The 27,913-nt window shown below is 43.1% G+C and overlaps 1 protein-coding gene across 5 annotated transcripts; it reads left to right on the forward strand.

The window, feature by feature from the left end:
* The first annotated feature begins 1,035 nt into the window (after positions 1-1,035).
* LOC122966690 (nucleosome-remodeling factor subunit BPTF-like) lies at positions 1,036-27,785 on the forward strand. Of its 5 annotated transcripts, none has more exons than XM_044330958.1 (31): positions 1,036-1,807; positions 2,938-3,760; positions 5,360-5,580; positions 7,280-7,465; positions 7,711-7,884; positions 9,762-9,971; positions 10,130-10,212; positions 10,707-11,059; positions 11,808-11,939; positions 12,153-12,282; positions 12,578-12,713; positions 12,804-13,079; positions 13,268-14,822; positions 15,167-15,291; positions 15,758-15,886; positions 16,033-16,183; positions 16,297-16,420; positions 16,529-16,772; positions 18,121-18,257; positions 18,356-18,467; positions 18,569-18,810; positions 18,997-20,017; positions 20,152-21,593; positions 21,691-21,773; positions 21,917-22,142; positions 22,264-22,802; positions 22,899-23,075; positions 23,279-23,471; positions 24,846-24,930; positions 25,365-25,551; positions 26,935-27,785. In XM_044330958.1, the coding sequence occupies exons 1-31, from the start codon at positions 1,285-1,287 to the stop codon at positions 26,972-26,974; spliced, it is 10,059 nt and encodes a 3,352-aa protein (XP_044186893.1). In that variant the 5' UTR covers positions 1,036-1,284; the 3' UTR covers positions 26,975-27,785. The 5 variants fall into 5 exon arrangements, with proteins under 5 accessions (XP_044186893.1, XP_044186895.1, XP_044186896.1 ...); XM_044330960.1 differs by having other exon boundaries at positions 7,717-7,884; XM_044330961.1 differs by having other exon boundaries at positions 1,037-1,807; positions 26,008-27,785.
* Positions 27,786-27,913: the final 128 nt, after the last annotated feature.

The following is a 27,913-nucleotide window of genomic DNA, read 5'->3' on the forward strand; positions in this document are numbered from 1 at the left end:
AAAAAAAGCAGTGAAATCTCCCCTTGTTGCATTTTCACATATAGAATAACGTTTTCAAGGTCAATAAGAAAAAAATCTACAGTTTAAAAGGATAAAACTGAGGATTATGATACCCTGCAATGTCCCCTGTCATACTGGAGTATTGGTTTCTTGAGACTTTTTAATACTGAGCAAGCAGGGGCACAGCAAATAGGCAGAAATAGCAATAAGGCTGAAAATCAGTTTACCATGAGTAAGGGCAATAAGAAAGAAATGCTACAGTTAAAATGATCCTGATTTAGGATTGTAAATCAATTAAAGACCATTTCATTCTTTGATTCATTCTCATCTCATCTTCCCTCTATTTGTTACATTTTTCAGCTCATGAATTAGCTTGAAAATGGATGAACAGCGACATCTACAGGCGTTATGCCGCTTTTAAGGTGGACCGGAAAGTTACAATAAGAAGCTGTGACTCGCAAGCTAACTTATACCTAACGGTTGACGTTTGCAGAATAATCTTTCACATGCAAAACTTACGATAAAATGAACACAGTACATTTCAAGTTATCGGCAGTGTAAGGGAAAGCTACGAGACTTTGCGTCACCTTTACTTGACTGCTGTTGCTTTACTCTTCATATTAGCTAGCCTGTGTTTGGGTGTGCTGCATCAGTTATTTATGTTATTGTTTATTATTGCAGTATATAACAAGAGAGGGAGCATACTACTGTTTCTCCCACAAAAAAGTTAATACATCCATAATGTGTGCATCAAAAACTATACATTTTCCAGAAATATCCCATACATTTTGATTTAAACCTCACACACACAAGTTCTGATCCTCCACCTGCAACTCCATCTGCTATTCTTTATATGTGCAACAGAATATTATTTCTTATTATTATTATTGTATTTAGATAGCCTTGTAGAATGATTATTAAAATGTACTCTCCTAGAAAAATGAGTAGAAATGTGATTTAAAAACATGAAACTAATAGTCATTTCTGTCCTTGTTGCCACTGAGCTGGAAGCAGTGTCACCACGTGACCACTGTAGCGAGGGCCTGCTGTTTGTTCAGCCAGAGAGGCAGAGAAGAAGAAAAATGGCGGCTCTGAGTGAACCTAAACGGGACGCCGGGCTCACATTTTGAGCTTTCACACTCGAAAACACGCGGGGGCTTCACGGGGTTACTGCACCGTCTGAATCCCAGCAGAGCCAGCTTCGTGGAGGTGTCGCTTTCGCTCGGGTCCGCGCGGGCTAAACAACCGCAAGCATCGGGATTGTAAAATAAGTCTTCGCCTATCATGAGAGGGAAAAGAGGCAGGCCGCCCAAACCGCTGCCAGCCGCGGAGCCCTCCGCTCCGACGGCCAGGGGCTTACGACCCAGGAGGAATCTGAAGCCCAGGGCGAGGGACAGCGGGGAGGAAGACGTGGAGAGTCCCACAAGGGAAACTACCAAGCCGGGCAGAAAGAGGAAAGGGGGATCCGTCACGTCAACACGGGGCAGGGGACGAGGCAGAGGCGGCGGCAGAGGAGGAAGAGGAGGAAGAAGAGGGGGAAGGCGGACGGCTACGTCCAAAACAGTGGTGTACGACGACCACGAGAGTGAGGAGGACGACGATGCTGTCAGTTTGAGGTCAGAGGAGGACGACTTTATTGAGGAGGAACCCCAGTCCGAAGAGGACGAGGCCCTGAAAGAGGACTCTGACTGCCTTGATGATGGTGATGATGTGCTGGACGAAGAGGAGGAGGAGGAGGAGGATGATGGTGCCAGCTACTGTACAGAGAGCAGCTTTCGGAGTCAGAGCACACACGCCAGCACTCCGGGTAACAAACAGCACGTCTCAACACACACTGCATGGTTTGGAAAATGTACCACGAAATGCTGCAGATGATAGTTTTTGATCATCTGCGGCAGGAAGCAATGAGGTTATTGTTCAAAATGGAGAATGAACACAGGCCGCAGTCCGCTCACTAATGCTGCTGCAGGTGGACTGAGTCGGTAGCTGTATCACTAGCTTACCTTGCTGCCAACACACCATAAAGCACACCTTTCAAATAATTGCCACTTATCTTATGAAGAACTACGAATTGCCCATAGCTCCAAATATCATTCAGTTGCATTTAAGTCAAAAACTTAGCTGCTAACGTGCTAATGTTAGCAAGTCAAATTAGCTCATGCAGCCTGCTGTCATAACGGCAACTTAACATTTTTATAGTTAGCTATCCTCGACATTCAGTGCTTCTTGGTTGAATAGAAATTGCAGTAATTGACTGAAATTAATTCATTAAGAGAAGGAGAAATGAGCTAGCTTACTAACTGAGCTAGGCTAGCATGCCTGTCATTTTTGTCACTGTCAGCTTCCAGCTGTAGTTCATCGTTCCAAACTCATCAAAACACTGACATACTAATGTCAAGCAAGAGGGTTTATGATGTCCGACTAACATTTACATTGTTGGACAGCTGGTGTTTTCCTGGATATAGGAGGCAGCCTCGTCTTGCTAATAATGACACTGACCATGTGTTGAACCAAAGTAGCGTAGTTCAGAAGTTTTGCCCACAAATTTGAAACCAGACTTCACAAGCACGACTCTCAACATTTTGGTGCAAAATATATTGGGTTTTTTTGGTTCCTTGAATAGTCCTGGCAAGCTGCATGTCTGAAAATAAATGGAATTATAACTTTATTTAGAAAATATGCACATATATCCATCTGTATGTTGGTGCTATTGGTTAATAAAATAGGGTTTTTGCTATGTTGGTCTATAGAAGAGCTGTTGATACTGGGAGGATCAAGTATAATAGTACTTAGGTGCAATACTTCAATATAGATAATGTGATGGTATTTAAAGACTTTACCTCCTTTCATACTGATATTCAAGTTATTTCCTCTACTGTTGCCTATGGATTAAAGCAATGTAGTCATGGTTTACTAATATCATTGTGTATCCCACAGGGAAGAAAAAAGCACGGGCTCCCCGACCTCGCACACCCATCCTGGAGGAGAAGGAGATACCCGCTCTTGAGCTTCCAGAGACCTCTGAGGATCTCCTGGTGCCTAATGAGGAGCTGCTCAACGCCACCTCCATCTACGAGGTGCTAAGGAACTTCAGCACGGTGCTGCGTCTCTCCCCTTTCCGTTTTGAGGACTTCTGTGCAGCACTGGTAGGCCAGGAGCAGTGCACTTTAATAGCAGAGACCCATATTTCCCTGTTGAAGGCCATCCTACGTGAGGAGGACTCCTCCAACACTACCTTTGGCCCTGCTGACCTCAAGGACAGCGCAAACTCCACTCTGTACTTTATTGATGGCATGACATGGCCTGAGGTATTGCGGGCATACTGCGAGAGCGACCGGGAGTACCATCATGTCCTGCCATACCAGGAGGTGGATGAGTATCCCTATGGTCCACTTGATAGTAAGATCAAGGTACTACAGTTCTTGGTGGATCAGTTTCTCACTACCAACATTGCTCGTGAAGAGCTGATGTCTGACGGCGTTATGCAGTATGACGACCACTGCCGCGTGTGTCACCGCCTTGGTGACCTGCTGTGCTGTGAGACCTGCTCAGCGGTCTACCACCTGGAGTGTGTGAAACCGCCACTGGAGGAGGTTCCAGAGGACGAGTGGCAGTGCGAGATTTGTGTTGCACACAAGGTGCCCGGTGTCACAGACTCTGTGACAGAGGCACAGAAGAACAGGCCTTATATCCGCCAGGAGCCCATTGGATATGACCGCCACCAGCGGAAATACTGGTTCCTAAACAGAAGGATTATTGTGTAAGTTAGGACCCTCGCTGCCCCCTTTTACTTCCTAAAACACATGAATGTGCATAAAGGCAGCACCACAAATGAAAATAAATAGCAATTGTAAATATTTTATAATTTTTATTTATTTAACCAGGTGAACATATATTGACAGAACAGAACATTATTCTCTTTGACCGACTGTAATAACAGCTCAGAGACACATTTAGCACAGGACAACGCATTACATCACATATCAACTCAATACAGATATTATCACTGAATACTTTCAAAACAAGAAGAGAGAAAAACACAGCAGTATCACTAGTTCAGTGCTGGTCAAACACAGTGGCATGTTTAATTCACCACTAACTCTTTTGCAAGTTGTTCAAAGCAGAGGGAACAGGAAGGCATGAAGTAGGGCTGGGCAATAATAACTCAATCATAAAATATCAGTTGTCAGTGGAGATATAATCAAAAACTAACACATTTAATTAATTATTAAAGGGTTTGTTTTACATGTGTGGAGAGGTCTGTCAATATATGTTGATCATTGATTGCATTGTGGGAAATTGTTAAAAGATCTGAGGAGCAGCTGAGTTTTAGTGTTCATGCACAACATATCACCACAGTCAAGTAGCAGCTATTTAGTTACCTGTGACCCATGTGGTTAGATAGACTTATGAAACACTATAAAGTCAAAAGACAAACATTGGCTCCACGTTTGGACAGATGAACAAACACATGCAAACATGATTGTAGCCAGTTGCATTCAGCTTCCTAAAGGTCTCACGTTACCAGACTGATCTCGACACCACGTGTGTGTTTGTGCTGTTTCAACCTCCAATGTGAAAGAGCTGGAGAATGTAAATGAAAGTCACCGGGAAACACTTTTGGCACATAATCATGTTTTTTTGGCAGTGACACTTTTCCTTAATGCCAACATATACTGTGTTTGAGCACAGCCTTCACAAGTAAAGAGTCTCAGTTCACCTTAGTGCTATTGTTAGACAGTATCTGGCAGAGGCCTTTAATGTTTTTGATTTGGAGGAAAAGGGGACTCAATGCTTGAGCTGAACTGTTGTGCACTAAGAGAATATTAATGAGACATTTGGGGTAGATGAGCAGTCTACTACACTGTTTAACTTGCCCCTTGACACTCAGCTTTGTCACAAATTTTAGGTTTCATTTTCTATGAATCAGCTTGCTTTTGCAATGAAAATCTAGTATGGAAATGTAATTCTTTCAGCTTATACAGAGTCCCCCTACCAACAGAGTTTATTTCATTTAATTGGTTATAAAAAAAAAAAGTAGAAACTCAGTTGTGTTGTGGAACTTGAGCATAATGTTTCTTAAACTAAAGTTAAAACTAAAAAAGTTACAAATGAACACCTGTGATGTTATTATACTAGGTATTAGTAATATAAATTACAAGTTAGACAATGAGTATAATGTAATGCCTTGTTTTTTTACAGTGAACATGTTTATATTGTGTTGTACACAGAGCTGTTTTTGTTCTTTTAGCGATGCCTTACAGTGAAGTGGTAGAGGAGGTGACGTGGTTCTGCATGCAGAGACGGTTTGTTCTAATATTCAGCAGTGTGTCTAATCTATCCTGTTGTCTCTTCCCAGTGAGGAAGATGGGGAGCATGAGAAGAAAAAGATCTGGTACTATAGCACCAAGGCACAGCTGGAAGAGCTCCTGGAGTGCCTGGATAAGGGGTACTGGGAGATGGACCTCTATGCCACTCTGGAGGAAATGAAGGAGGAAGTGCAAGCTCACATGGACATCACAGAAGATCTTACCAACAAAGCCCGTGGCAACAATAAAGCCTACCTCACTGCTGTCAACGGTACAGATTTGATAATCATCTATATGTCCTACAGTTGTGTTCAATTTTAAAGAAATTGAAGTAGTGTAATCATGTTGTGGTTAAGAGATCAGATTCATGCGAGCAGCGCTTGAAGGTGACATGGGGGCGGGGGACGGCGTGTTATCTGACAGTTAATGATCAGGCGGTGTGTGACTCAAGCTGTGTAGTGGTGTGTTTGTGTCCTGCAGGGTTACATTCTGCAATGTGTCTCAGCTCCAGGTAACATACTGTAGTTCTTCCTCTCAGGCAGCAGCTCTCTGCTATGATGGCAGTTGACACAGAAATGTTAAGTGCTGCTTCTTTCTTCCTGCTTCATGTTCTCTCAGACAACCAGCAACTGTTTTCCCCTGGTACCCTTCTCCGAGGAGTGGTTGGAAGACTTTTGATTACTATGCCAGCAGTTTCCGTTTCTTTTTGACTGGCTGCCATATCTGTCTGTTTTTGTAACAGTTTTCCTGTTTATATCACCAAACTGCCTGATTCCAGTTCTCAGAAAGACAGTGAGGCACTATGTTTTATGTGGGATGTGTTGCTGGCATTCTGTCAACAGCTAAAGGTTTGGATAGGTGTTCTGCGGCCCCAAATGGAAGGAGATGTTTTGCAGAATATATATTTTTTTCTTATCTTCTCTGCCTTTACCAATGATTTATGGGTATTGCTGGCATTTTTCATCCGTTAAAAGCCCACTGCTGCCGCGGCACAATGCAGCCTGCACCTTGCTGTTCAACTGCTGTTTCTGTCCCAGTGAAAACTGTAATTATAAAACACAGTTCTCTGGAGATTTTGGCCTTCTGGGGAAAGAAAATCTGCATTGTCTTAATGTGTGTAGATTGGATTTATTTTTTTTTGCTGTTGTAGATTCATGTTACAGATTATATTGAATATAATCATGAGAAACCCAGTCCATACTATTACTATGTTAGTTATTCCTCACTTCACATAGATTAACCAATCAAAAGTCACCTGAAGTAGAAAATCAGCATTTTATCGTTTGGATATGTTATGCTTCTTTCAACTTTTTTTCTGATGCACTTTTTTGGAGCAAGTGGAATCAAATGGAAACTGAAGGAATGTGGAATATTATTGTAATGTGAATGTTTTTGACCCAATAACTGATACAGTACGATGCAGTATGGACTGTATTTACACAATGTTTGAGCTGAAACCAGTGGTCGATTAACCTTTTCTGCTAACTATTTTGATAATCAAATAATCATTTCAGTCAATTTTTTAAGCTAAAATGACAAAAATTGCTGGTTTCAGCTTCTGAAATGTGATGATTTTTACGCTTTTCCTTGTCATACACGATAGTAAACTGATTACATTTGGGTTTTGGGCTTTTGGTCAGACAAAACAAGACATTTGAAGGCGTCACCATGACTCTGGAAAATCATTTTTCAGTCCTTCACTATATAACCAACATAAATCTTTAACCAAACATTCAGTTCCTGCTCATGTTGTTTTGTTTTTCTCACTTGTGGACAAAGAAAGTGTTTTTTTCCTACTACTGTACTATGATCTCAGGCTCATTATGAAATTGTCTTCACTTAGAAAAAGCAGTCGCTCAAGACAGCAGTTTATATTTGTCTAAATGTTATTGTCTAATGTCAAGTGTTTGAATGGATGTAATTGTTGCCTTTTATTTAAAAAGATTGACATGTTTCCTTTTTGTATGTAGATGTGATCCTGGAACGTATGAAGGTCATGCGGGAGAGACAGGAAGCAAAGAGGCGAGCTGAAGAGGCAAAGCAGGAAGCAGAAACAGGCTCTGTTAAGACAGCCGAGGACCCTGCCAGATTCACTTCACAGCTTGACAACGGACAGCACAAAGACACTGAGGCCAAGGAAGAAGCTAGTTCACAAGGTAAAAGTGAGGTGGACAGTTTTATATACAGGCTTTTGTTTAGGAGTCGACTGTAGCTCACTCTCTAATTCCTCTAAGTAGAGAAACCCTACAGCACTGGTAACAGCAGGTGTAGTTTTCACAAAACTGTGCAGAGTGAAACTGTGTCAGTGATGTCTCTGCAGCGATATCAAGACAAGATTCCTTTACTTATGCTTGACTTGCTGATAAAAGATATCCTGACTCCTGGTATGTATGTCATGCCACAGCAGCAGCGGTTCCCCCAGCTGCAGAGGAGAGCTGCGTGTCTGATCCTAACCCCGGCTCAGCCACCCAGGACGCAGCCGTGCCTAAAACGGAATCCCTTGAATCAAACAAGGAAACTCAGCCTGCCCAGGAGAGCGGGGAGTCCCCTCCAGTGGCAAAGCAGGAAAGGACAGGTACTCATGTCCGGTCCGGTGTCGTGCTATCACCTGCATCTCTAGCCATTCAACTCATCCTCCACTTCTTATCCAGCTGCACGTGTGCATCCATCCTCATCTGTCTGCTTGTTGCCGCTGGTTGCTGCTAACCATACTCTGTCCTGCTCATTAGCTTTTTTGCGTGCAAGGAGGCAGCTACACTGATCTGTTTTGTTTGTATATATTAATAATTTTCATGGAAATGTATCTTGTCTAGACTGTGTTAATGACGTTTCTGTCTGTCAGGTTTACATTTGTTTTAAGCTAAAATCGGTTTAAGTTTGTTTTTGGAAGGACAGATTTGTTGTCACTGTTTTTGCTAATTGGATTTGCAAGGTTTCGTTTTTGGATAAATTATAGTGAAACTAAACGCCAAGACCGTGGAGGAGGCTGTATTTAATACAGTTTAAACCATCCTCATAATATGCAAAGCTGGCATATTATGAGGATGATTGCAGGTGCATGTCTTTGAATTTATTATATTTTTCTCTCTAAAGTAGCACCACTAAGATCAGTGTTTCTTCTTATACCTCTGCTATGCCTGCAAGGTTTCGATAGCTCTCCAAAATTCCGTCCCCGTTGTGAAAGATCAGTGTGGCTGTTCCCTTGGGGGTTCCAGCATAATGTGTTGCCATGCTAGCTCTTTATTACTGGTCTCAGTTTGATGTTGTTCAGCCAGTTTGCATTTATTGTGTTGGCAGGCTGCTGGTTAATGGAACATCTGTGTTTCACATGGCTTCATTCTACTGTGTGTGTGTGTGTCTTTGAGCATTTTATTACACATATTCCCTGTTCGCACTTGTAATTGTGCAGAGAATGATCCTCCACACACAGTGAAACACGACTTTGTGAGTCTCTATGCTTGTTGCCTGCACATAAATAACATTTGAGCCTCCGCAGACAAAACATCAAGTTAAATGATGTTCATTTGTACAAACTCTCCTCCTTTCTTTGAGTAGCTCAACCAAAACAATTAAGCTCTCACCACTGATGCAACAATGGAGTGACCATAATTAGCCTGATCTTTCGCAGACTCCCTTTCACAGCATCCCGTCATTATCTTCTCTACACATCAAATTAGATAGTGAGAAGATATTTTCTCCCCTCGTTTAATTGTTCCACAGAGATCTTAAACCGTTGCAGGCCATTTTCAGCCATTCGTCTTGACCTACTCTAAACATAAAACTAAAGCTGGTGCATTCAGCAGCTGCTTTGGTAGCTAAATGTTCCATTTGTGGTGCATTCATCTCTCGTCTTGTGTTATACATCATCCCCTGCACTCATAGTCTTGAAAAGCCCGCTTTTGGCAATGTGGTAGACGGTGTCCCTGGCAGCAGTTAGCACACCACGTCTGTCACAACCGGCTCCTTATTCTCATGCCAGTTCATGTGCATTTGGGTGCTTTCCTGTTGCTCAACAAAAGGCTCGCTGCCTTGAAGCCCCACCTGCTTCCTCATCAACAAAAAGATGCAAATATACAATATATGCAGGACTCTCTCCTGTAACAACTCAGTGACAGAGCTCATGTCTTAATTTGGCTTTGCAGCAACTGCATAGCTTGGTTTGAAAGTGTGCAGCTTTTACTGTCCATAATGGGTTTGATTTTATAGGCTTTAACTGAAGAAGCACTTAATGCTCCTCTAAACATTTTTATTTTTTTTTTTAACAATTTGTTACTCATATGCTGACTATTTATTTCTGAATTGTAGGGATGTTGTCATTTTTGCACACAGCTGCTGTCTTTACAAGGAGCATGTTACTTGTAATACTGACGCTCACTTTCGCTCCTTGCACCATTAATACTTGGTTTTATACCTGTACTCAGTTTTTCCTACCATTTTTTTTTATTTTTTTAGATGAGGACATTAAAGCAGAGTCTGGCAGTGAAGACCCACATCCTAATGACACGCAAGCACAAACCCAAGATCAGCTGCAGCCATCATCTCAGCCCGAGTCGAGTAGTGGCAGCAGCCAGGTTTCTGGATGTGGGAGACTCAGGAAACCAGAGCAGCCTGACCTGGCCGATAGGTCATCCCAGTCCTCTTTTACCAGCCAGGATGGGACAGGTAAACAGAAAGAGTCATAAAGGACATTTTGGAGTGCAAACAATAAAACACACTTTGGAACCAGTTCAGTTGTGTTTAACAGTCTCTCAGTGTCTCCATTTGAATCAATGTTGGCTTTGCTGTTGCCCTGATGGTGTCATTTACTTTCTGAATGACAGAGGAATATAACGAAAGGGTGAAGAATGATAGAGGGACAGCAGCACGGGACTCTAATAACCAAACGCCCAGAGGCAGCAAAGAGGTGAGTCATGAGTGTGGTTTTTGAAACTGCAGTCGAGAACAAAAACACTTTTTAACTTTATAATTACTTTGGTTAAAATGAAAGAAACATGAATACTGAACATGCCCATAGCACCTCTTGTCAAAAACTGTCAAATACATAAATGTTGTTTCCAAATGCTTGGTCATATTCTTATTCTTGTTTACTTAGATATTTTTTGATTTGAATAATAGTTTTGTCAATTTTTTATTGCATTTTATTCAGGCAAAAATGTTCAGACAGTAGTAAAAACAGCATTGCATAGCACTAGCTTATTTGATTAAATGGCAAAAAGAGGTTTGTAGAAAAATGATTTCCCGTGTTTTTGCTTGCTATCAATACTGAAAAAATCATAAAATTGTTACCAATCTCTGCTTATTAAAGCTGCTAGAATAGAGCATCCTTTAAAAAACAGCTTTTATTCTTCTCCATGGCTTGTAGTTTGATTGAATGTTACGTCTCCTTGCGTTTTTCAGTCATCTCCCGCACACTCTGACGGTGAAGCTTCGCGTCTCAGCTTCTTTAAAAGGGACCTTGCGGTGAATTTGAACAACTTGTTCAAATTGGGTCAGGAAGGTAAATACAGGGTCTACCACAACCAGTACAGCACCAATGTCCTGGCCCTCAACAAACATCAGCACCGTGAGGACCATGACAAGAGACGCCACCTCTCCCACAAGTTCAGCTTAACTCCCGCCTCCGAGTTCAAGTGGAATGGCTCCATCTATGGTTCACGGAGCCTGACTGTCTCCACCTTGCGTCTCACCATCATCCAGCTGGAGACCAATGTCCCTGCACCATTTATGCACCCTAACTGGGCATCACACAGGTACAACTTAGATCAGGTGTCAGGAAATTCAATTCACCATGAAATGCAGCTAAATTTATGTAAAAGTTGCTGTCCCAGTGTGATGGGAGATCCATATTGATTTAGCTGCCAACATTAGGTATTTGGTGGATAATATTTGTACAGATTTGGCATGACGTTCCTCTAGCTATGGGGTACTAAAGGAGGTGTTTGACTTTTGGGAAACAAGCTTATTCACTTTATTGCCATTAGATAAGAAGAACGACACCACTCACATGTCTGTATGATAAATATGAAGCTACCACCAGCAGCCGGTTAGCTTAGCTTAACATAAAGACTGGAAGCTAGCATGTATTGCACTGACAAGAATTAGTCCAGCATATAACTCCCCATAACACCGCAGAAGTCGTTCTTACACGTCTGTTTTTGTACAGACTAAACACAGAGCCAGTCTAGCTGTTTGCCCCTCTTTCCAGTCTTAAGATAAGCTATCCAGCTGCTGGCTCCAGCTATGTAAGTCCCCCACAGACATAAGAGTGTTATCAATATTGTCATCTAAATCTTGAAAGCAAATACGTATATTTCCTAAAATGTCAAACTATAACGAAAATATTACATATTTTTGTTTTGGTTCTTGCTAAATATTAAGACACATTTTTGCTTGGTGTAAGATTTTCAAATAAAGAAATACGCATTTTTATCTGTGTAATCTTTATTCTTTTATACAGTTTTGTCTTTGTGTTTCTCTCTTTCTTTTTTTTTTTTTTAGGACCAACTGGAACAAAGCAGTGCAGATGTGCAGCAAGGCCAGAGAATTTGCTCTGGCCTTGGCCATACTGGAGTGTGCCATCAAACCAGTGGTTATGCTGCCTGTTTGGAAAGATTCTCTTGGACACACAAGGTAAAGGAAGAACAAAACTATCTGCAGGAATTGTATGACAGTCAAACAGCACATACACTGTATTGTATAGCATGTTAACATGTACTCAGGTACTCTTCAGCCATTGGAAGTGCACTACCCAGCTGCAGGCTGCAGATTCAATAATTTGTCTGATTCCTAATTTTCCCATGCACCTTACCTCTTGGTTATATATACTGTATTTTCTTGCTTCAGGCTACATCGCATGACCTCCATGGAGAGGGAGGAGAAAGAGAAAGTGAAAAAGCGAGAGAAAAAACTGGAGGACGAGGAAACACTGCAGCAAGCCACTTGGGTCAAATACACCATCCCCATCAAACACCAGGTAAAATAGAAGTGTCTGTCATCAGTAGATCATGTATTTTACATCATACTTACTGATACAGCACTGAACGATCAAAACAGTGATATATTGGGATAGTAATGAAATTGCCATTGGAGCCTAGAACTTGTGTGGGATTTTGATTTAACTATTGTTACAGAGCTGTCTTGTTGGTTTTGTTTCTCATATTTAATGCGTATAAATATCTTCTGACCATCCATATATATTGTGGTTTTTCATCTGGAAGCTTCATTGTGTTGTGTTGTGTTGTGACTCACCTAAGTGTTTTTCTGTCTAGGTGTGGAAGCAGAAAGGGGAAGAGTACAGAGTGACTGGGTATGGTGGCTGGAACTGGGTCAGTAAGACCCACGTGCCACGTTTTGTTCCAAAGCTACCAGGAAACACAAACGTAAACTACCGCAAAGAACTGGAGGGTAAGGGCTGGTACTAGTTTAATTTTTCTCAATATATTCTGCTGCTGGCACTTTTGGCTCGTATACTTATTCTTGCTATCTTAACAACAGCTAAAATGAGCAAGGAAAAAGCAGCAGCTTGCACAAATAAGCAGAAAACGTTGCCGGAAAAAGAGCAGACTACTACAAACACAGTGGATGAGGACAAGGAGCAAGCATCCATTAATGAGTCATCTCAGAGCACTTCATCAGAGGACGGACAGACCTCAAAGGAGGAAGTCAAACCCGCAGAGGAGGAGCGGGAAAAGAATGTGGAAGAGAAGAGAGAAGATGAAAAAATGGAGGTTGACCCCTGCCCAGAAACTGCTGCTTCAAGTGACGAAAAAGGTAAATGTTTAATCTTAATTTATCTTTGTATAATCCGTGATGCTTTGTTAGCAAATATATATATTTCTGCTCATCCTAATAGTCCTAAAAAGGACTAAAACAAAAAGATTGCGCATCACAGAAACTTATCTTAAAAGTGCAAGCGTTTGCTTCCATCATCCACTGACCCCTGTGACTCTTTGTTATAGAGAAAGTTGAGAACAAAAGCCCTTCCTCGCCTGCTGTGCAACCTGTGAGGGAAGAGCCAATCCAGAAAGTCGAGCAACCCAAGAAGGAGGAGACTGCTGCTTCGAAGCCTTACTACGACGTTGTGAATGTCAGCGAGAGCTTCCAGTTGCGAACAGCTTACAAGAAGAAGGTAAAGCCCTCCAAATTGGACGGGCTCTTGGAGCGCCGGGTAAAACAGTTTACTTTGGAGGAGAAGCAGAGACTAGAGCGGATGAGACAGGCAGCCCTACAGTCAAAAATGGCTGCCACAAAACCTCCTTCTGGGGTTAAAACTGAAGGATCCACCATAGTCAAACAGCAGCCTGCTGTGACCCCATGTGTTAAAGTAGAGGAGAAGGAGGAGGGCAAACCAGTTAAAGATCATGTGGTTAAAAAGCTTGACTTTGAGGAGGAGCAGATGGAGGTAAAAACAGACAACATGGATATCAAATCAGACTCCACAGCACCCAATAACAGCAAGCAGACAGAGGTAAATCCTGTGCAGGGGAATGGTGGGGAGGCCCCAACCCACAAAGAAGTGAACGGAGGACCCTTAGCAAACACTGAGCTCAACAGTAAAAACAATTGTATATCAGAGGCAATAGAGAAAACACAGAAGCCAGAGGTGGCTCGAGTGGGAGAGAATGCTAAGAAACGTGGGTATGAGGAAGTTGAGCAAGGCAGTGGACAGAACAACACAGAGAGCATGGAGGTAGACCAAACCAAGACCAATTCGGTGCAGGTGAATGGGGAAACTGTGGCCAGTGCTCCTGCAGACTCAAACTCAGTCCAAGGTGATATCAAGGAGCCTCTGGTGAATGGAAACCTCTCCCAGAATGATGTCTCCAACATGGGTCATCCACCTCCCCTGAAAGTCCCAAAATTAGAGAACCATGTGGCAGAGAAAGGAGATTCTCTCAGTGCAGTAAGCAATAAGAATCAGGATGTTCCCCTGGACAAGCTTCCATCTTCGAGCCCTTCTTCTCTGAATAGCAATAGTACTGACAATTGCAGTGGTAGCGAAATTGTGAAGACTTCCACACAAGCAGTTGTCACGACTAATACCACCACAGACATTAGTAAGGCTGCTGTGATGTCTCAAGCAGCAAGTAGCGCAGTCTCCTCTATTACCACTTCCACTTCCTCCATTACCCAACCCAGCTCCTTGGCACCAGGGGCAGCTGTTTCCCAGAAGACCAAACCCAACACCACAGCAGATGCCAAGATGGGCAGCCCTGGTTCAACAACAACCACTTCCATGACGATTAGCAAAGAGTATTCTACCAGAGACCGAGTCAGCCTTCTCAGGTTCTCCAAATCCAAGAAGGCGCGGTCAGGAACAGCCCTGCCGTCCTACCGCAAGTTTGTCACCAAGAGCAGCAAGAAGAGCATCTTCATCCTGCCAAATGATGACCTGAAGAGGCTAGCGAGGAGAGCAGGCATCAGAGAAGTGCCTATCTTCAACTACAATGCCAAGCCAGCCCCGGATATATGGCCCTACCCTTCACCTCGGCCCACGTTTGGGATCACATGGAGGTCGGTAACACAGCTACATCTTTTTTACACATAAATGTTTCTTGATTGTTTGGGACTCTTAAAGATTAAATTTAAAATGGGCACTTGTAGTATACATTTACACCAGCCTGGTGAAAGTCTTTCTTTAATGACTTTATTGTTACCTTTTATTACTATGGCCATTTTCAACACCATTTCTCATTGCTGATGTTTTCTGTTGTCCATGAATGTTAATTTTTATTCATGAGCACGATATGTTACCAAGATTTAGAAATATAAATGTATTAAATTAAACTGTGTATGTAAGTACACTTACTGCTGTTGGAAAAAGTAGCTCATGTTTTTTATAACTGTGTCCCACTCAGGTACCGTCTCCAGACTGTGAGATCATTGGCAGGGGTCAGCTTGATGCTGAGGCTGCTGTGGGCCTGTCTGAGGTGGGACGACATGGCTGTGAAACCCTCTGCTGCTGTTGGGACAACTCGGAAAGGTGAGGAACTGGTGAACCCTTCTTCTGCTTCACCTATATTGAGCTTGTCCTTCCTTTGGGTTCTTGCCTTTGAGAGTTCCTCCTTCCAGTAGTTTCTGTATCATTTCAAACATGCATATTTCTCTCTCTGTTGTGATAATTAGGGTAATAAAAACTAGAGCAGTAGTATAAAGTTTTACAACATGTATAGTTTTATTAGTTATCATCCCCTCCCTAAAAAGGTTTGGCGTTAGTATTCAGGATGATAAACTTGCAGTGAATTTACATTTTGTTGCACTCATTATGTTATGACAGCTTCAGCAAGTAGCAAATAAACGAGCTTATATACCAGTTGCAGTCATAAGACCAATACAGAAATGCTCATAAGTCCGTCACTAATCAGATAAACTCACATGGCTGACAATGTACTGATGAGTGACTGTGGTAATGTGACTAAGTATTGCATTATATTTGATTCTCTCCACAGAAACTACAGACACAGACATCATCACAACAGAGATTATAAAACGAAAAGATGTGGGGCCTTATGGCATCCGCTCAGAATACTGCATCAGGAAGATTATCTGTCCCCTCGGAAACAGAGACACCCCCAAAGGTAAAAGATAAAAGTTTGTTGTGAAACAACGATTTTTAAAAAATTAAAATGCAAATTTGAAGTACGACCAAGATCGAAGGCTGGAGGAGTTTGGGCAAACTTTTGTAAAGATAATAAATGGTTTGTTTCTCCCTTCCTATGAATAGAAACCCCCACTCCACAGAGGAAAGGCCTGCGCTCAAGCGCCTTGAGGCCTAAGAAACAGGAGCCAGCCAAGCTGACTGGGCCTATCGCTGTGGAAACATGGGTTCCTGAAGAGGAACTGGAGCTGTGGGAGATCAGGGCCTTTGCAGAAAGGTGAGAAGCACACAGCTCACCTCCTCTCCTTCAACAGCATCATTTTGGGGAACACTGAATTCTTGTGAAACACAGTGCTTACCAGATTGTCTGCTTTTTCCTTGGTGTTACAGAGTGGAGAGGGAGAAGTCACAGGGTATAGATCCTTCCAAGACTGGCAGTACTCTAAAAACAGCAGAGGAGGTCAAGGCACATTTGGAGAATCAGCTGAAACAGGCTCGATTGGCTGCCCAGCAGGTGGGAACACTGTACACTGCATCAGTTTTCCTGGTGTAATAAGACCATGTTTGGGTTTAAATGTCACCAAACTCAATGTACTTAAAATGTTCCAACGTGTGTTCATAGAAACGCCTGGAGCAGCAGAGACCAAGTACAACTGCCACCACTTCCACAGCAACAACCACCACCACCTCAGCCAGCACTCCCATTACCCCAACGCCCACAGGCCCGAGGACAGGTCAGGTCACATCTGGAACCAAAATGGTCCTGGCCTCCAAACTGGGCTCTCCAGTCTCCTTCCAGCAAGACAAGAACTTCCATCAGTCGTTTGCTTCCTGGGTCAAGCAGGGTCAGAACAACAACAGCTCAGGTAAGATGGTGGAAGACGAGAACTTGAAGCCCATCTGAAATCTTTCATTGAGGGGTTTTGTTAGAGACCTATGTGCCCTTCATCATATTCTGTTAGAGACGGACAGACAAACAAAGTTTTGTCACAAGAGCCTCTTTTGGTTTTTCGTTTTTATTTTTATATTTTTCCTTTTTTCCCATCGTTGTTTGATAGTCATATCAATTTAAAAAGTCAATCACCGGCATGACTTTTCACAACTTTTCTTTTTTGTGTGTCATTTTTCTACATTGGTAAATGTGATTGGCTTGCCAAAATGACTTTGTGGCTCGTGGTGTCCACTTTCAATCCTTTTGAAAACTAGATTTCAAATGAATTTCTATCCTACAGGGATACATGAGCCTGTGTGTTATCACAATATAAACACATGGCAAAGCAATAATCCCAGACTTTCAAAATATCAGCCCCCTTGTTGACTCAAACCTTCCAGTGGACACCACAGCTGTAGACTGGCTGTTGTGGTGGCCCTTGTGGGTATGCGTGACTGCAGGTGGCATGGTGTGTCTTGCAGCCTCCACTGGCTCGGTGGCCACCATGGCTAGCAGCATCACCACCTCAGAACAAACCTTCCAGATCGCTGGCAGCCCAGTGACTGTGGCTGGTCAGGTCCTCGCCGCCAAACTACCACTGCCCGCTAACAGCAAGATTGTCACGCTCAACATGCCCACTACTCAAGGAGGTAGGGAGCACGAGTGTCATCCATTTCCGCTGGTTTGGGCTTGCACTTGCCAAAATGGATGGAACAGCAAAGACTGTCTTGTGATAAAGACAGTGAGCATGGATATTCTACCCGTGTTTCTTTTTTTTTTTTTTATTGGTAATTTTTTTTTTTTTTTTTTAGATGGAAGAGCTTCTATGGCCAAAAGTTAGATTGCCATTTTTTTGTTGATGTTTTGTACAGCGGCATTTCTGGTTTCTGAGTTGTATTTAAACTACTGCCATCTCTTGAACTGAGGGCAACTGTTATGAATTGCTTTATAAATGTGCATGTGTTTTGGTTTTTTTTCTGTTTTTAAAAAATGTATTTATTAATGTTTATTATTGTTGTTTATTACCCTTGTGTCTTAGTATTACTCCCTCTGTTAATGTTAACTCCTTCCTACAGAATGTTTCTTTTTTTTCTTATTATTCGGTCATGAGGGTTTATGTATGTGTGTGAAAATTTTTATTAAAATTACTGTATATAAATGAGATACAAAAAAAGGGATGTGCATGAGCATGTCTTGCCACTTCTGTACATCCTTGACCTGTATCATTGCATGTACCCAATGTGTATTTGCTCCTCTCCTTACATAATCGTTCTTATTAACAGGTGTGGTTCAACAGAAAGTCCTGGGCATTTTCCCCTCTGGGCCTCCTGCAAACCTGAGGACATACAGCACACTACATCCTACGACAGGCAACATGAACCTCAGAGCCACCAACTCTGCCTCAACTACTCAGCAACAGGTATTTTGAATTTTCACCCTAACCTTTTCAGTTTTTACTTGAAGTGAAGAATGTTGAGCATGATGATTGATCATTTTTCTGTTGCCTTTGTGCTACAGGCCATCAAAACAGGAGGCCAAACACAGCCTGGCACGACGGTGAACCAGTCATCTACCCTGTCTACCTCTGTGGGCACAACAATGGTTAGAAGTCCAGCGTTGGCTCAGCAAGGTGTTCTGTCAATTTCCATTCTCAAATATGTCTTCAGATCTTGTGGCTCATGCTTTACAAATAAAAGATACACATTCTTACTCACTCTTTATCCCTTATAGGCCAACCTCAGCAGGCTTTGACCCAGATGGGCCGTGTCCAGCCTGGATCCACAGCTGTGCCAGGTTCTACACCTGTGCAGACAACTGCAGGTCAGAGAGCAGCGGGTCCCGCATCATCCCCTTCCGCAGCCACCTCGGCTTCTGGACAGTCACCTGTAGCTTCCTCCCAGACCAACAGACCACAGCAGGGTCAAGTCAAACTCACTATGGCACAGCTCATGCAGTTAACACAAGGCGCTCAGGTGAGGGGCACTTTTTGTCTACTAATTTTTTTTCTCCTATAGTGAAAATGTGAACCCTATGAATTATTTAGTGTATTTCTCTTTTCATCCCTTCTTGTGGTCTTACTATTTTTTATTTGCCTATGTAAACCTTGTCTTGAAAGTTGCTGTACAAGTAAAGTTTATAATTATTAAATTATGTTACAGGGAGGTAATCCAGGTCTGACGGTGGTGATCCAGGGTCAGGGCCAGACCCAGGGCCAGTTGCAAATCATCCCACAGGGTGTAACAGTCATCCCTGGCCCTGGTCAGCAGCTAATGCAGGCAGCCATGCCCAATGGCCAGGTCCAGCGCTTCCTCTTCACTCCCATGCCCCCATCCTCATCAGCGTCAACTTCAGCCCCCACCACTGTGACCCCTCAAACCCAAATGTCAACTCCAGTTCAAGCCAGAGCCCCTGCACAAGTCCAGACGACTCCTTCAGTCTTAGCCCAGGCCCAAATGGCAGCCCCTCTACCCACCCCAGCACATGTTCCAGCCTCAACACAAATGCCAAGTTTGGCCCCTACCCCAGCCTCGATCCTTGTGCCTACCCCAGCACAGGTTGCAGCCCAGGTCTCAATGCAAACACAAGTTTCCACCGCTACCCCTTCATCTGTACTGCCGCAAGTTGCAGCCCATGCATCATTCTCCACACCAGCCTCTGTCCCAACACAACCTCAAGTTGCAAGATCTATGCCTGCACCAGCACTAAATGCAGGCCCAGCCATGGCCCAAACCCAAGTCCCCACTCTTACCACAGGCTCATTCCCTACACAAACCCAAACTGCAGTGTCACTACCTGTTGTAGGACAAGTTGCACCCCAATCCCAGGTCCAGACACATGGCTTCAGTCCTGCCCCTGTCCAGATGCATGTTACTGCTCCTGCCCCTGCTTTAGCCCCCATCTCAGTCAAGGCTGCTACCCAAGTTGCTGCTACAGCGGCTACTCACTCAGCCCAAATACCTGTTTCTGCCTCTCTCCCCTCACCTGTCCCAGTTCCAACCCCTGCTCTTGCTCCCGTCTCCACTCCTGTCATCGCTGTTGTGTCCACCCAAATTGCTGTCCCATCCCCAGCCAAAGCTCTAACCCAAATCCAAGCTACAGCTCCCGTTCCCCTTCATGCTGCTGTGGCCAATGCTGTTGTCACACCAGTCACAGCCACCTCTACAACACCTTCAGTGCCAGGTAACGAACCCACTGCAAGTCCCCCAAATACACACATTGATCACCATCGACACCATTTATACAATTGTTGACTTTGATTTGAAAAATTGTGTAGTTTAATACTTTTTTCTTTTAACTTCTCCCTCTTGTTGTAGCTCTGACAGAGCGGAGGGCAGCTCAGCCCCAGGTTTGGACCCCGGCCTCATCTCAAGCCCAGACTCCGGTTCAACCAGCCCAGCAGGCTGCAGCACCCGTGCAGCCACCTCCCCTGGCTACTGTACCTGCCTCCACCCCTGCATCAGTCTCCACACATTCACCTGTTACCCCTCTGCCTCAAGCATCTCTTCCTTCACAATCTCAAGCACAAGTCCAGCACCCTGCCGTTGTATCCATGCAGCAGGTGACTCAAATACCAGTCTCGGCAGTGCAGGTTCATATGAAGGGGTTACCAGTCTCTTCTGTTGTTACTACTGTGAGACCCACCCAACCTCAGCTCCAGCCCCAAGCCCATACTCAACTTCAACCCCAACCTCAAGCCCAAATCCGTGCACAGATTCAGGTCCAACCTCATGGCCAAGTCCAACAAATGCAGCATCTCCAGGCCCAAGCACAAGCCCAAATCCACCCCCAGGTCAGAGTTCAGTTTCAGCCACAAACTCAGCAACTACCCCAAGCCCAAGTACAACCACTTGCTCAAATTCGACCTCAGGTGCAGTTTCAGTCCCAAAACCAAACCTTGCCCCAGGCCCAGGTCCAGACGCCAGCCCAGACCCAGCTCCAGTCAAGGGTCCAACCTCAGTACCACTCACAGGTACAGGTTCCACTTCAAACACAGGCGCAAACCCAACCCCAGGCTCAGCAACAGCCTCAGGTCCAACCACAACCCCAGGTTCAGTCGCAGCCTCAGGTTCAGACTCAGGCCCAAAATCAGCTCCAGCCCCAGATCCAAACCCAACTCCATCCCCAGGTTCAGGTCCAGTTCCAGCAACAGAACCAGATTCACCCTCAACCTCAGGCCCCGCAGCAAGCCCAAGTCCAAACCCAGCCCCAGTTACAAGTCCAGTCACAGCAGCCCACCCAGGTTCAGCAACAGCTTCAGGTCCAAGGCCAACCCCAAGTCCAAGCTAAGCTCCAAGTTCAGTTCCAGCCTCAGAACCAAACTCAAGTTCAAGCGCAGCCTCAGCTTCAGGTCCAGTCTCCAATCAGGCATCAGCTCATCACTGTCCCAGGGCTCCAACAACCAGTCCAGCTCCTCTCAGCCCTGCCACCACACGTTGCAGCCCAGATCCAAGCCCAGATCCAGGCACAGGCACAGCAGCAGGGTGGCACAGTTCCCCAGCAGATCAAACTACAGCTGCCTATCCAGATCCAGCAGACAGGGGGGCAAATTCAGGCCCACCAGATCCAGAACATGGTGACCATACAGGCACCGGCAAGTGTGCAGGAGCAGCTCCAGAGGATGCAGCAGCTCAGAGACCAGCAGCAGCAGCAACAGCAACAACAACAACCAAAGAAGAAGAAGACTCATGAGGCTAAAAGGGAACAGAAAGAGCTGAATCAGCAGGCTGTTAGCCCTGGGGATGGCATCCAGAAACAGGTGGGACTCAAAAACAGCAATTATTGATTTCTTACAGCATCCATACATAAAGCGTCTAGACACTATGAATATTAATGGAACGTTTTCTTTATTTCAGGCGGTAGTGAAGCAGAATGCTACAGCAGAACAGCTGAAACAGAGGAAGACCCTGGCTGCGGCTGAGCGAGAGGAGAACCAGAGGTTTGGGTCTTAATAATCACACAAGTGTTGAGCTTTATGTCAAATAATATTTAATTTTACTGAATAGCCATCACTTAACTGCACCACCAACTGAACCAAAATAACTCTGATGTATCTAACGCTCCACCGTCCTCTTTCTTCAGAATGATTGTGTGCAACCAGGTGATGAAGTTCATTCTCGACAAGATTGAGAAGGACGAGAAGCAGGCAGCTAAGAAGAGAAAGAAGGAGGAGGTGGTGGAGCAGAAACGCTCCAAGCAGAATGCCACCAAGCTGACTGCGCTGCTGTACAAGCACAAAGAGCAGCTGAAGGCTGAGATCCTGAAGAAGAGGGCTCTGCTGGACAAGGAGCTGCAGCTGCAAGTGCAGGTTAGCAGGCATTCGGCATTTGAGTCAAAATATTTTCTTTATCAGACATAAAATTTAGAGAGTTTAAAATCAGGGAAGTGGGATACTAAACATTACGTTACATGTCTTGTCTCCCTCTCAGGAGGAGCTGAGGCGGGACATAGCCAGGCTACAGAAAGAAAAGGAGAAAGCCCGAGCTGCTATCGCCCAGGCAGCCGCAGCAACTGTCAAGGCAGCCTCCCATTCTTCCCACTCTTCCCACTCCTCCCATTCTTCTCACACTACTCATTCCTCTCACAGTACCCACACAGTGACCTCACCCTCCTCATCCCATAAACGCAAGAGGGAAGAGGAGCGAGACAAAGACAGAAACCGAGACAGGGACAGGCATCATGACAAGGACAAGAAACGGGACAGAGACAGGGATAGGGACAGGGACAGATATAGAGACAGAGACAAAGACAGAGATCGGGATCGAGAGAGGGAGAGAGACCGAGAGCGGGATAGACATCGGGACAGGGACAGAGACAAGGACAAGGACAGAGATAGGGACAGAGACAAAGACAGAGATCCCAGCTCATCAAAACACAAGAAGAAGAAGAAGCTCTCCTCTACCTCAAAGGATCACAAGAAGGACACCAAATTGTACTGTATCTGCAAAACAGCCTACGACGAGTCAAAGTAAGCTGTCTGGAGAGACATTTTGCACATTTCCTCTGATTTGAATGTAATGCTTAGGATGATTTCAGTGACGCAAAAATGATCTTTTCCTCTCAGGTTTTACATAGGGTGTGACCTGTGCTCCAACTGGTTCCATGGCGCATGCGTTGGCATTACAGAGAAGGAGGCTAAGAAGTTAGAGGACTTTGTGTGCAATGACTGTAAACGTGGCCAAGAGGGAGGAAGCAATGAAGAGCTGTACTGCATCTGCCGGACACCATACGACGAATCGCAGTATGGCTCCTAACACGTTACATAACTGTCATCAGCTAATACCATAATGTTCATGAAGAGGGTGTGATTGACAGCAGGGATATCTGTCAGCATACACTATATTCAACACCAAGCAATGCTGCCAAATCCAACCCAGCATTTCCTTATATTTCAGAACATGTCATTGGTTTGCTAACCAGGATGTATCCGATTTTCACCTGCAGGTTTTACATCGGCTGCGACCGCTGCCAGAACTGGTACCACGGCCGCTGCGTGGGCATCCTGCAGAGTGAAGCCAATCACATTGACGTGTACGTGTGCCCGCAGTGTCAGTCGACAGAAGACGCCATGACAGTTCTCACGCCGCTGACTGACAAAGACTATGAGGGGTTGAAAAGAATATTACGGTCGTTACAGGTATGGAACCTATTTCAGACTGCCATTGTTCACATAATAAAAGTAATATGAAGTAGAAACTTAGCTGAAAGCAAATTTAAAAAGTGCTTTTGGTTGTCCATCCGTATGTACATACGTATGTCCCATTCTCGTGAACATGATATCTCAGGAACACCTGGAAGGAATTTCATTACATCTGGGACAAATGTCCACTTGGACTCAAGGATGAACTGATTAGAATTTGGTGGTCAAAGGTTACTGTGACCTCACAAGACACGTTTTTGGCCATAACTCAAGAATTTATACACTAATTATGACAAAGTTTCACACAAATGTCTAATAGGATAAAATGATGAAGTGATGACATTTTATATCCAAAAGGTCAAAGGTCAACCTCACTGTGATATAATGTTCTGTAAAAACACTTTTCTGGACATTATTCAACACCATAACTCAGGAACAGAAGTGGAGATTATGACTATATTTCACATTTGGTCAGATACTGAATTGGTGACACTAATCTTGGGTGCCCACTTTAAAACTGTGGTGATTTTATAGATCTTCTGTGTTGCCGGGTTGAAGATGTTTGTGAAGCATCCACGTTTTAGAATTTGTAGCTTCTTTTCATTTTGCTTTCCCGAGGCACTTGTATGAGTCCATCCTCTTCACTTCCTCTCCCTGGATGACAACCGGGAATATCCTATATAAATTACACCTCTCATTGCAGTTTACTTTATACCCAGAACACTCTCCAAATTATTTAATGATGTTAAGAGCATGTGATATGGAATGGCATGTATCACACAACAGTAATAATATATCATCAGCATAAAGATTTATCTTAAAATAATATCCACTAATTTTGATGCCTCGTTCATCTTCTTTAGCTCTTCCTGCACATGCCAAAGGCTCCAGTGCCAGCGGCTGCTCTGCGAGGACTCTGCTTGTTTTTCTGGTTTTGGTGTGGTTTGGGCAGAGTTGTGTACGACCGCAGCACACTTCTGAACATTGGATTTGACTCAACCCACCAGTTTTCCTGCTTTATGTGTGTTGATCCTGTGAGATGCTCATCATGGCAAAACAAGAAGAACGATAGAGCACACTTCTCGTGCTGTAATCCAGTTTATAATGACTGGGCCAAAGCTATATTTAGATAAAACATAAAACAAATAAGACCACTCTACCTTATCAAAAGCTTTTTAGCAGTGATGCAGTTATCATTAGATGTTGCTTTTTCTAGTGCATTGCAAGAATATTTTGAATAATTTAGAGTCATTACTTAGCAAATTTAATGGATAATTGTTGCTCAATTGCCTGTTGTCCTTTTGTGGTTTTAGTATTATTGGAACTCATTTTTAAAATGTATTCTGTAATAATTTCTTGTTTTTTCAACAGTCTCACAAAATGGCATGGCCTTTCCTTGAACCAGTGGATCCCCATGATGCACCTGATTATTATCGCGTGATCAAGGAGCCAATGGGTAAGATAGAACAAATGATAGCAATCGTTTGCGGCTGACTTCTTCTTCAAAAAAATGTCCAATGTGTCTGCCCCATAGTACCTTTTCATGAAAGACATTTTGACATGTCACAGTGGGAAACTCACAGGTAAAATATTGATGGTTGAATTCCATTTAGCTGCTGTGGTTTCAGGGTCCTGGCATTGTGTACATTGGCTGGTTTACTGGGACACTTGAATAGAACAGAGCGATCATTAATCTTATTAGTAACACCTATGCTTTTCATACTATGAAGAATCAACTTCTTAGGTAAACAAGGAAATGGTAAAATACTGATGCTGATTAAATGATCCAGATAGAAAGTCATTTAGATTCATTGTATTTTGTATTGGAAAAGGTAATGTTGTGTGCATGTTATTCTCAAACTTCATATATCTCTCTGTCCCTTTTTCTAGACTTTTCCACAATGGAAAGCCGTTTGCAAAAGCGACATTACCACAAGCTCACAGAGTTTGTGGCCGACGTGACCAAAATCTTTGACAACTGCCGCTACTACAACCCCAATGACACGCCCTTCTTTCAGTGTGCCGAGGTGCTTGAAGGCTTCTTTGTACAGAAGCTGAAATGTTTCAAAGCGAGCAGGTAAGGTTAGGAACTCTTACAACTGCAAACTCTTCACGTTTCTCTCTCCTTTTCCATGCTTATGTGTGTGTGCTGAAAAGCTTTGACTCTGGCCACACTGGTGTATTAAAAAGGTTCTGTCATGTCAGTTTCATCTGTTCTTTTCTAAATGTGTGCATTTATGCCTGCCATTCACTTTTTACTTTTGTTTGTACCACTGGCATGTGTGTTGTAATGGTATTTTGCACTAGAAGGAGCTTTTCTTGTAGACTAGAGTTGGCTTTAAACTATCAGACAGTTCTAAGGTTTGCTTGGCTGTACTAAAACCAACAAAGCTGACAAGGGTTAAGACATTATGTCCAGTGTCTTAACAGAACTTAGTGCCATGTTACATCGTGTATCATCTTGCATTTGTGTCTGTTCACCTTTGCTGCATGCCTTTTGATTTATGCCATCCCATTTTCTTCTTTCTTACAGATTGTCAGATTCTTAAATGGGCCAGTCTAGCTGGAGTCTGGACTGGATGCAGGGGTCTCTAGTAATAATGGCATGGAAACTTTGTTTCAAAAACCACAAAAATATCCATTACTAAGGAAAAAATAACACAAGAACACACACTCAAACACCAAATGTGCTTTCATGCAAATGCCACCAATTGAAAGTTTTCAGTTACCAACTATAATTAGGATATTCTGTAATAATCAGAAAATAGCAGCCATGTTGACATTAGTTGATTGTGTAATTGAGGGACATGCTTTCTTTTCATCATTTCACCAAATCAGGATATTAGCCTTAATTAACAATCCATCACTGTCGTTTCATTGTTTTCAATGGGATTTTAAATGCATTTTAGTTCTTAATTTGTATTTATTTTCTGATGTACATCTAAATTGGATTGAATAATGTGTTGACCTTACCAGTTATAGAAATATACAAAGCTGCATATTTTATTATAGAGAAATATTTATGAGAGGTTTTGTATGTTCCTTCCCCTTGAGTTTGATTTAGCTGGTTGTTACAGTGACTTTTTTGAATGTACATACTTTTTATCATGTACAGTGGTTGTAAGATATATCTGACTGTAAGTGAATGTTTGGATGTTTTAAATAATTATGAAACAAATCATTTTAGATAGTATTATTTTATAAGACTAAAATGTACTACAACAAGTGAGGAATTTGACCTAAAACCTCATCATATTCCTCACTTCACAAAATAACCTCAGTTTGTAGTTGTGGAAGATCTCTTCAGTAATAAAGGCATTTTACACCAACATGGCTGCAGGATCATCCGCTGACCCCTTTGCATCCTTTGTGTCTTTGTGATCATTGTCAAGATGTCACGACAATAAACTAAAAAAAATGCAAAGGGCTCTCAACTTTCCCCTCTCTCCGCATTCTGTAGGTCTCATAACAACAAGCTACAGTCTTCTTCAGCCTCTTAGAAAGCATCGCACATTGCTGATATGCTGAAACAAAATGCACTTGCCAAGAATATGGCTTTTCTGAACTGTAACTCTGTGACGGACTCTGCCTCATCCTGTGTTTGGGATCTGCTCCTCTGACTGTCTGTGCAATCAGCTCTGCTGCTTCCACAGAACTGTCCAGGCAGAGCTGCCTGCTTCCCGTTTCAGCTGTAAGGGACCTTTTTGGACCTGTCTTCATCAGTGGGACTGTAATGAGGAGCGTGAACAATTGAGGCATTTCAGAAGAAAGTTTACCTCGGAGAAAAGACTCTTTAAGGAGCTCTCATATTTCCATGTACTTTATTTTTGATCACAGTCTTTTTACTTTTTCTTTCCTGTTTAAAATCCCCGAGGCCATCCTTGTGGTTATCATGTCCAATGAGAAATATGAAATTAAATACTGACATACAATGGCTGAGTTTTACTGAGCATAATGTATCAAAAGTTTTGTGTCTAAATTCAGATATCACAGCAGAACAACTTTTTCTCTCCCATTTCCACTCATTGTTTAGTCTGAAGTGGCATGAAAAGACAGTTGTACTAAATATCTGGACATCAGTAGTCTGCTTGGTTAAACTTGTATAACCTACTTAAAGTACGGTAATAAGCTATTGTAACTGAGATGCTCTGCAGTAGTGACTGACTGAGATGGATGAAGTGATGTATTTGAAGGTTCCTGCCCTGTTTGTAAAAATCTGTCAGATTTTGACTTGATTTCTTTTTCTTTTTTTTGTATTACAGCTGAAGAAATATTGATGTATATGGAACTTAATAAAATGCTAAAGACTGATTTCTTCTTCTGTGTATTTGTGACAGACAATGACATGTTTTTGAAATCTTTGTCAAACTTTTAAAATGTTTAATATAAGTATAGGGCACACATATGTTATTTGTTTTCCAAATAACAGGAATATAAGA

Source organism: Thunnus albacares, chromosome 17 (genome assembly GCF_914725855.1).
Source record: "Thunnus albacares chromosome 17, fThuAlb1.1, whole genome shotgun sequence".
In the NCBI taxonomy this organism is placed as follows: Eukaryota; Metazoa; Chordata; class Actinopteri; order Scombriformes; family Scombridae; genus Thunnus; species Thunnus albacares.

What these genes read in the sequence shown, in the direction of transcription:
- LOC122966690 (XM_044330958.1), top strand. Translation starts at nt 1,285, where the DNA reads ATGAGAGGGAAAAGAGGCAGGCCGCCCAAACCGCTGCCAGCCGCGGAG. An exon ending in CCATCCCCATCAAACACCAG is followed by an intron (nt 12,283 to 12,577) that starts GTAAAATAGAAG and finishes TTTTCTGTCTAG; the next exon opens with GTGTGGAAGCAGAAAGGGGA. An exon ending in AAATGTTTCAAAGCGAGCAG is followed by an intron (nt 25,552 to 26,934) that starts GTAAGGTTAGGA and finishes CGCATTCTGTAG; the next exon opens with GTCTCATAACAACAAGCTAC.